The 9747-nt window shown below is 46.3% G+C and overlaps 1 protein-coding gene across 4 annotated transcripts; it reads left to right on the plus strand.

Moving 5' to 3' along the window:
• The first annotated feature begins 5986 nt into the window (after positions 1 to 5986).
• LOC105494075 (liver carboxylesterase 1-like) lies at positions 5987 to 8778 on the plus strand. Of its 4 annotated transcripts, none has more exons than XM_011762178.3 (3): positions 5987 to 6118; positions 8018 to 8090; positions 8402 to 8778. In XM_011762178.3, exons 1-3 carry the CDS (start codon positions 6007 to 6009, stop codon positions 8583 to 8585), a joined length of 369 nt encoding a protein of 122 aa, XP_011760480.2. In that variant the 5' UTR covers positions 5987 to 6006; the 3' UTR covers positions 8586 to 8778. The 4 variants fall into 4 exon arrangements, 2 of the variants coding, with proteins under 2 accessions (XP_011760480.2, XP_070939802.1); XM_071083701.1 differs by lacking the exon at positions 5987 to 6118 and adding an exon at positions 7526 to 7847; XR_011616155.1 differs by lacking the exon at positions 5987 to 6118 and adding an exon at positions 7862 to 7900.
• The last annotated feature ends 969 nt before the right edge of the window (positions 8779 to 9747 follow it).

Consider the following 9747-nt stretch of genomic DNA (forward strand, 5'->3'; position numbering starts at 1 on the left):
CTGCACTCCACCAAAGCTCCCCATTTCTACAGCCCATTGCTGCACTCCATCAATGCACCCCATCAATGCACCCTGCCACTGTACCCCTAACACTGTACCCCATCACTGCACCCCACCACTGCACTGCATCACTGCACTCCATCACTGCAACCCCACCATTGTACTACATCACTGTATCCCCATTACTGTGCCCTACCACTGAACGCTCACCAATATACTCATCACTGTACCCCACCACTGCAGGCCACTACCTCCCATCCCTGCAGGCTGTGCCCTATCGCTGCATCCCATCTCTATACCTCATCACTGCACCCCATCACTGTACCTCCACTCCTGCATCTCGTCACTGCACCCCCATTACTACATCCAGTGTTTGTTTGTTATATTTTCCTCCCCTGGAAAGTTTTGCCTTGAATTCTTTTCTTTTCTTTCTTTCTTTCTTTCTTTTTTTTTTTTTTTTTTTTTTTTTTTTTGAGACAGTGTCTGTCACCCAGGCTTGAGTGCAGTGGCATGACAAACTCCTGGGCTCATGTAATCCTCCCACCTCCATTTCCCAAGTATCTAGGACTACAGGTGCACACCGCCACACCTGGCTAATTTATTTTTTTATTTTTTGGTAGAGATGGAGTCTCACTATGTTGCCCAGTCTGGTCTCCAACTCCTGGTCTCAAGTCATCCACCAGCTTCTGCCTCCCAAAGCTCTGGGATTACAGGGGTGTGGCCAGGCATGGCCCACCACACTCAGGTGACTTCTTTACCCTATGAAATCCTACTTGTCTTAAAGATTCCATAAAAAACCACTTCCTCCATATAGACCTCCTCATTACCAAATGCTAGAATCATTCTCCTCTTCCCATCCAGCACTTTTTTCGATGACTCTATTATTTACAACACGCTGCCCTTGTTCTATAGGTGGTATACCCAATGATAATGATGATGATGACTATGACAAGGACCATGTGATCTCTCATGCAGGTCACCAAACTTCAGCCCACCTCGGATTTAAGCCACAGCTGCAGTGGACCGTAGTGTGCAGGCCCAGCCTCCCTTTGCACTGGCAGCATACCACCTGAAGCATGGGTGGGCCCCTGGCTTTCTATTTTCTGCCCCAGGGCAGAAACGTCCCTTCTGTCTTTGCTCAAGTGAGATTAGAATTACAGGACAGATGGAGTCCCCCAGGAGGAACCCTCAACAGAAGGGCCATGAGAGCTGAGGGAGCTCTGAGGCATTCTGTGTGCTGCATGAAAGTCCTAGGAAGTGGGGCTCCCATTGCTCACAGCAGCAGTCTCAGGAATATCCCCTCGTCTCACCTTCCCTCCTCCCCTCCACCCTTGCTCCTAAGAAATCTACCTTTTTACCCAAATCCCTGCCTCAGGCTCTGTTTTCAGGCACACAAACTAAGTCAGTCGATAGGTATGAGAAGGAGACCTAGAGAGCAATCCCTAGTGAGATTCTGAAACTGGATCTCCCCGCTAGTCAGACAGTATTCTATTACTAAGACTGTCAGTGGTGGACCGGGATGTGGTTCAGAGGGGCGGGCTGCACTGAGGCGTGCATTAACGCTAGCACCTCTAGGTCTAGAGGCAAGGGTAATCAGAAGTATTGCGGCATTGGCTACCTTTTGTTAACTGCCTTGAAAATCTTGAAAAAAATGGCAGTCTCAGTTAATCAGCTATCAACACAGAGTACACTGTGAAAATCAGAAGGTCTCCTAGCAGCTTTTAAAGATAGCTGTGTCTCCTGGAACCGTAGTTAAACTATGCTGAAAATTAGACCCAGAGTTTTCTCATAAGGTTAAGGTTGAGCCTATACCCTTGAAAAATCTTCTAAGCTAAAGTTAGGACACCAACAGGGAATGATTGAGACCCTGAGACCTGGAATGTCTGAGACCCCAGACATCTGGATGGATGCACTTGAGAACAATGAATACCCGACTTCTCCTAAACTCTCCAGCCTGGCAGAAGCAGGCCTCTCCTTACTAGGGGACACCAGACACTTGTACTCTGGTAACAATGCATAGACTTGACCCGTGATAGATACTTCCCAAGATAAAGCTTTTCCTCATCAAGATCACCCAATCCTCTCATCGTTCCAGGCCAGTAACAAGGGCTAACCTTAAGCATAGCTTAAACAAGAACATGAGTCCTTTTCCCAGGAGAAAAGGGCTTTCCTACTGAATGAATCGCATGATGTGGCTACTATGTCCTGACAGGAACAGAGAAAAACATGCGTGGAGGTGGGTCTTGGAGGGTGGTGAGCCTGAGGGGTGGAGCAGAAGGTAAGACTGGGTAGAGAGAATTTATTAGCACAAGAACACATTCTCATGGTGCAGGACTTACTGTCCTCAGAGAATGCCTCGGGCAGATGCTAATATGCTATGAGAGTGGACCCATGAAGCATGGACATAATGACAGCCTACAGCAAATGCGATGGAGATGTTAGAATTAGCCTGTTAGAATGGCCAAGTATTGATGAAGAGATGAGAAGGTTCAGGGATGTGGAACTGTTAAAATAAATACATCTCCTAGAATAGGGACGCACTATCTGAAAATGTTTCCTGAGAGTGACAGAGGATCCCTTCACTAGGGCAGTAAGGAATTTGCTAGGCAGGAAGGAATTATTTGAGAAGCTCAGTGGTGATAATCCTTGTTAGCTACCATAGAAATAGACTCCCTAGTATCAATGTGAATGAGTCTGGAATAGCAGAGACCAGGTGGTGCTGCATAACCAGAGGTAAGGTGGAGATAATTACCTTACTGGGTAAAAAAACAGTGGCAACCAAGATGCCTTGTCCAACAGAGATCTATGACAGTGGCTAATAGAACACGGTATTCCTAGAAGTAAAGTAGACAGGAAGCCAATTTGAATATTGTTTAACTTGTAAAATCAGAGAAAGTCAATAGATGATGATTAGAAGTTTTTGTCGGCTATAACAATGAAAAATCACAATCCCTTACTAGATCCTTCCAGACCTGAACCACTTCTCAAACCTACTGAGCTCATTGTTTTAAGCAGTCTGGGTCCTTCAAGAGAGGACTATGCAACGTCACTATAGATAAAGTGACTATTAACATACCCACAATACTTCCCAAGAGTGATTTATAGCCAGGACTTATCTCTTAATGGAAAGTTCTGGATGCACGGTCACTTGGTGCCTGTGGTCTAGCATTTTTTGATACCAGGACCCACTAATGTGCAGAGACAATTCTCAAAGGGGTTTAATTCCCTACTGTGGTAGGCATAGTCTTATACCAGAATTGCAGGAAGCAGATCATGATCCTCCCACTGGAGCTTGCCATGAGCTCCACCTGCACCTTCTCCCATCCCTGACATTTCCACCATCACAGGCCTGCCAGATCACATCACCCAGGCAACAGGACTGATTGATCCACAGCCTGGACTTGCCAGTGCCATTTCTTCTTCAGACCCTACCCCACTCAAACCTGGTGGTCTTTGATGTTGTCTGGAATTTGGGCTAGAGCCATATGTCTCGGTGTGGAATGTGCTGCCTACACATGCCAAGGAGACTTTGCCTCCTTCTTTTGAGCAATAGTTGCAAAATGGTTAGATTTTTCTTCTACTTTAGAGGAGAAATCCTAGCATGTTCTGCCCATGGGATTCCTCAAGCCTTCACTGATATGTCCCTTCCTTGAGTTTCCAAAGGGCTTATCTCTCACCCTCTGGAGCACAAAGCCTCCAGAGGGCTGGCCACCTCTTGCTCTTCCTGTCCATTGAGCATGAAGTGGTAAATGGAACATATGAGTGTGATGTTCTTGGGACATCCAGGCAGGGTAGATGTCTTTGGACTATATTGTGAGAGGCAGCTATCCCTGTAACTGAATAATTTTCATCCCATGTAGATGCGAATTTTTCTCATTGGAATGGAAAAGACTGAATTCACCAAATCTATAGCTGCAGCATACGTTATAGGAGAAGCCTTATTCACCTGCTCAAGCAGCGATGCCACACCTAGCACAGCAGCTATGATCAGAGTTACCACTTGGTTGAGTGTGCGGTAGTCTACGGTCATTCTCCAGGGGTTATTCAACTTCTGCAGCAGCCAGACTGATGAACTGAATGGAATTGTGAAAGGCACCACCACCATTGCATTTTTTTTTTTTTTTTTTTAGTATTTTTTTTTCTCCACCATTGTTGGACAAAAGAAACGTTTTAGAACTCTGGGCAAATACTGCAAAATTGCATGCATTGCACAAGAATGTGGATTTCTTAATTTTCCTTCTCATTTGGGATGCTAAGACTAAAAATTAACATAATGCTGCCAGTTTCATAAACTTCCCCACCAACAAGAAGCACATCAGCATGTCTTTCATGATTAGCCCTCTCATTGTCTCTGCTTCTCTTATTGTGCCGAACTGTCATTACCCAAATCTGTGCCCTACTTTCCTCTGAAGACTTGTGCTGTGATTGTAAGAATTGTACAAATATCAATGGCTTTAGCCAAAGAGTTTTACAAAGTACGTTTTGGGCAGCATGCTACTATAATAAGTTCTGTCATTCACAAAAGCTCTTTTTTCTATAGTTGGCTCTGAGTTTCTTTGGAAAATGTTCAAGGGGCAAAGGCAAGGTCAAACCCTCCTTTTAGCAAGTTTTGCTTGACCATGAAGCAGCCATTTAACAGGTGGATTACAGAGCCACAGAAGGATGGCATCTTCCCAAGCACATTTCCTGCTGAGCCGAGGGTGCAGTGAAGGAGACTGACAAAGATGAGTGAATAGATTCTTCTTCATTCTCACATTGAAATGACATGTGTGGGTGGGGCATGAGGTTAGGGATGGGTGAGCTCCCATCGTTAAATCCTTTTGTGGATGAATATTTAAGGATGTTAAGAAATGATGGCTGGAGGTGGTGGCTCATCCCTACAATCTCAGCACTTCGGGAGGCTGAAGTGGGAGTACTCTGAGACCCTAGGACTTCAAGATTAGCCTGGGCAACATAGTGAGACCCTGTCTCTACAAAAAAAATTTAAAGAGGAAATGATTATAGTGTACTACAAAACAACATAAATAATATCATCCCAAGTTTATTTGCATAAAAGAGAGATAGGCTAAAACAAAAAAGAAACATTCTCTGATTAGTAGAGTTATGAGTGATATTTTAAATTTGATTGTTAAAATTGATTTTTAAATGATATAGGATATGGAAAAATTTTATAAGGAAATACAAAAAATGCATAGCCCTTGCCTCAGGTAGTGGAATTATGAGAGATATCTAGTTTTCCTTTATGCGTTTCCATATTTTTGTCCTTTCTTTTTCCATATTTTTGTCCCCTTTGAGCAAGGTCACCCTTTCTCAGCCCCTTCTTTTCTCTGCCAGGACTTTAATGCCTTAACACCCTAACACTCCCAGGCCAGGCAGGCAGCAAGACACATGGGGACAGTGAGATATAAAGCAGTGAACGCCGCAGATTCCTGAGACACAAGAGGCAGATTGTTCCTTCTCTGCGTATGTTTGTATTTAAATAGCCTCACATTCAGACACGCAACTTGGATTTGCTTCAGTCTTCTCAGGATGGGTGAGAAAAACACTGGAAATGCTCAAAAGAGGCAGAATAGAAGACACCTGTCAGGGTGGAGATGGTGTTCAGTGAATGAATGCAAGACTGTTGTCAAAGAATTACATCCAGTGTAACCAGATATAGAGAGATTGTCTTGTGGGAGAATGCACCAGTAGGAAAAGGGGTTAATGAGGCTGAGTCAGGGTCCCTGCATTGGCAGTTATTTTAAATGAATTGACCCAGGGTCTCCACATTCATTCATTAAACATTTGTTCATTGAACAAATATCTGGCTCAGATTCCAGTTCCACGTCAACCAGCTAGGCAGCCCGCAGCACGTCACTGAGCTTTCCTGTGACTCTGTTTCTCTACTGTGCTGACAGCCCGAGGTTTCCTGCAGAGCTGGAGACCTTGGTAGCCTCCAGGTGTGTGTCGGGCAACATGAACTGAGCATGAATCTTTGCCTTCTCAGATGCTGGAGCGCCCACCTACATGTATGAGTTTCAGTATCGTCCAAGCTTCTCATCAGACATGAAACCCAAGACGGTGACAGGAGACCACGGGGATGAGCTCTTCTCTGTCTTTGGGGCTCCATTTTTAAAAGGTAATGGCTCCTTGCTGTCCGTGAGCTTGGAGTTAGGAGACCTGGGTTCCAGTGTTGGTGTGGTGGGCTTCAGCAAGTTTCTCCTCTCCTGGTCTTAGTTTCCTGATTCTCTATAACAGGATTGAACATCATTGGGTAGTCCCTGGGCTTCCTCCCGCTCTAACACATGTGAGGGAGGATGTGTCTTCATGTGCCCTCTGCACAGACACTCAGAATCCTGGGCTGTGTCATCAACAAGATAGGTGGTGGGACACATGCAGGGCCCTGCTCTAGGTTGAGAAGCCACCGATCAATTTCCCTCTCCCAGGAGTGCTGAGAATGTGAGTGAGGGTGAGGTTAGAATTGGTGTTAACCCTGAGTCAGGTCTAATGTGTGTCTGTTTGTCTTTCTGCCTGTCTCTAATAAAAATGCATAAACCTTTAAATTTAATATATTTAATAATTGTTAATTTAGAAATCACAGGATGTATGAATTTGGAATAGGAGAGGAGACTTTATTTCTGATATACTTTATAGCCAGCAAGGTGGCCATCCCACAGGCTGGGAAGGTGCCTCTGGCCAAGCCCAGACATAGGCTCATTGATCGAGGAGGGGTTGGGTAGGAGCTTTATGTGAATGGATTTGCTAAACACACATGTTCAACAGGTTACAGGGGGAGCAATGGATATTCGTGAAGACAGTCCTGACACATGTGTATTAAACATGCATGTAACATGGCCCATGTTCACCTGGTGGTGGAGACCTAATATTTAAATATATTATAATTAGGGCCTATAAGTCCAAAGGTCTTCTCAGGACATAAAGCCTAGCAAGTGAGCAGCCTCTGTACACCGGCCAGGTCCAGTGCATGGTTGGTGATGTTCCTATCTGGAGAAAGTTACTGAAATCAGTCTCTTACGCAATCAAGGCCATAGTTACGACTGGAGGGACAGGGTTCTGTTTGCGTATCCCAGCTGCAGCTGTTGTAATTGTTTTCATTTTGCTTAAGTCCAAGCCAATGCTTGTTTAGCAGCTAGAGAAACAGAAGCACCTCATGGCAGTGAGAACAGAGTGGATTCTTTAAGGGGAGAGATATAGGCTAGAACCCTTGCCAGACGTGGCCTTAGGTCTTGTTTTTAATTTGGTGTCTTATTGCCACAAAGAGAGTGTTCTGTCAGAATGATGACCTTTATTTTTTTGCTGATGCTGGTCAGTGGTGTCTAAACCACAAAAGAGATGGAGTATTATGAGGCGTGTCTGACCTCCTGTCCGTTCCCAGGCAGGAACACAGTTGAAGGATTTTCTGGGCTCCCCTTAGCCCAGAGAGGGTCTGTTCAGTCAGCTGGGGGTGTTAGGATTTTATTTTTAGTGTACATTATACAATATTTTAAAAAGTCCTCTCACAGTGTCTTCTAAACCTTAACTCTCAGCAGTTACAGATCACATGGGACTCACCCTATGGCTGCTCAGAACGCACCAGCGCCTCTGGGCATCTCACTGTACATGCTTAGGAGCCTTGCGGTTCTGTTGTTTTCCAGAATGTGAATTGTGGGTGTGTGCTGGGGAGGGAGAAAAGACCCAAGAGAGAGCAACCCTGGGAGGTGGGGCTGCCATAGAGGAAACCCTGGGGTGTGGCATTGCCTGTGACCCTGAGCAGGGAGGAGGCAGGCGAGGGTCACAGGAGACAAAGGCAGCCAGCACATGGAATGACGCATGCCCATTGCTGAGCCCTCAGTCAGATATACTCAAAGGTAAAGTACACACAAATGCACCAGGATCTTCTAGAACTGCAGACCTCAGCTCAGTGGGTGTGGAGCATTCGCCAAGACTATGTTTCTAGCAGGCTCGCACATTATGTTGATGCTGCAGGTCTGCGGACCACACTTTGAGTCACAAAGGCTTTTTTTCTTCTTCCCCACAGAGGGTGCCTCTGAAGAGGAGATCAGACTCAGCAAGATGGTGATGAAATTCTGGGCCAACTTTGCTCGCAATGGGTGAGGCTCTTGGCAAAGACAAAGCAGGAGTGGTGAAGGTGGGCAGGGGTGGGGTGGGGTGGGGCATGCCTATTGGGAAGGGGCAGCTTCTAAGGTTCTAGTGGGATCAAACTCCTGACCCTGTGACCATAGCACTCTGACAATAAGAACTCTCTACAAATGGAGAGGCCACTCCCAGAGATAGTCAGCTCCCCATCTCGGGAGGTATACAAGCCTCTTGACAGAGATAACTTGGGCATCCTCGCACATCTCAGAAGATTGTTGGGAACACACAGCAGCTGTGGGGTAATTCTATTTGATTCTGTTTCCAGAAACCCCAATGGGGAAGGGCTGCCCCGCTGGCCAGAGTACAACCAGGAGGAAGGGTATCTGCAGATTGGTGCCAACACCCAGGCGGCCCAGAAGCTGAAGGACAAGGAAGTGGCTTTCTGGACCACACTCTTTGCCAAGAAGGCAGTGGAGAAGCCACCCCAGACAGAACACATTGAGCTGTGAATGGAAGATCCAGCCAGCCTCGGGGGCCTGGAAGAGCAAAGACTGGGGTATCTTGTGAAAGGGATTGGAGGTTCAGAAGGCATCTTACCGTGGCTGGGGAATTGTCTGGTGGTGAGGGGCAGGGAACAGAGGCCATGAAGAAGGAAGTTTTGTATTTGTGACCTCAGCTTTGGGAATAAAGTATCTTTTGAAGGCCAAATTAGTGTTTGTGTCTCATACTGGAGGTTAATCAATTGTCCTCAGAGACAGAATAATGCTGAAATAGGCAATGTGAGAAGGAAGGTGGCTCTGCTGGGGATGACCAGGCCTAAGGATGAGCAGAGCCCAGTGGGTTGGGCCATGGATGGTGCTCAGGGGAACTCTGGGCCTGTTGCATGTTTCTGTGCCCCCAACAATTTCCAACAATAGGAGTTGGGATGGCCAGAGTGTAGTATCCCCACCCTCTATTTGGAGCTGATTGTGGAAATGGAAGTGGCCCAAGGCTGAGAATGTGCCTGGATCTGGGAAGAGGGAGACATGCTGAGGTGATCCTGTGGCACTGTTGCATGGCATTTACTGACCCTTGCTCAGGCCTACAACACCTTTCTGAGTATGTGCACTAGCCTCTCAAAACCCCCCATGAGGCTGTGTCTTCCAACAACTGGTCTAAACTCCTTCTGTAGCCTGGACCACTTCTGGTGTGGGCAGTGACCACCTTGGAGTAAGTCTCCAGAGGGTCATCCTAATACTGTGTCTTTCAGGATCCCACAGGTGATTTCTGGATTCTGTTAGTATGTAGAAAGCTCTAAAGCATGTCATTACCACCTTATCAGCAAGAGGAAGCTGGATTGTCCTCAAAATCATAACTTTTCCTGCACCAAGGAGCTGAAGTTGCAAGGCACATGGTTCCCTTGAAATGGAAGGGAAGACAAGCACTAAGGGGGAGTGGTGGGATGTGAACACTGGCTTACTTCTCACCTGCAGGTAGGAGACGGGGTGACCATCATGAGTGGAAATACTCTGTGAATTTTAATCAGTGCTGAAGGCCAAGTGTGGTCCACTGTGAGAGTATAAAATCTCTGGGAACCATGGACCCATGAGGAGGTTGACTCCCATCACAGACTCTACTCCATGGGTATCTATCAGGGCCCATGAGAAAGATTAGGGTAGATAGTAAGACTGG

Source organism: Macaca nemestrina, chromosome 18 (assembly GCF_043159975.1).
Source record: "Macaca nemestrina isolate mMacNem1 chromosome 18, mMacNem.hap1, whole genome shotgun sequence".
Taxonomy (NCBI): Eukaryota; Metazoa; Chordata; class Mammalia; order Primates; family Cercopithecidae; genus Macaca; species Macaca nemestrina.

What these genes read in the sequence shown, in the direction of transcription:
- LOC105494075 (XM_071083701.1), top strand. Translation starts at nt 7,541, where the DNA reads ATGGGACTCACCCTATGGCTGCTCAGAACGCACCAGCGCCTCTGGGCA. An exon ending in TCAGTCAGATATACTCAAAG is followed by an intron (nt 7,848 to 8,017) that starts GTAAAGTACACA and finishes TCTTCCCCACAG; the next exon opens with AGGGTGCCTCTGAAGAGGAG. An exon ending in GCCAACTTTGCTCGCAATGG is followed by an intron (nt 8,091 to 8,401) that starts GTGAGGCTCTTG and finishes TTCTGTTTCCAG; the next exon opens with AAACCCCAATGGGGAAGGGC.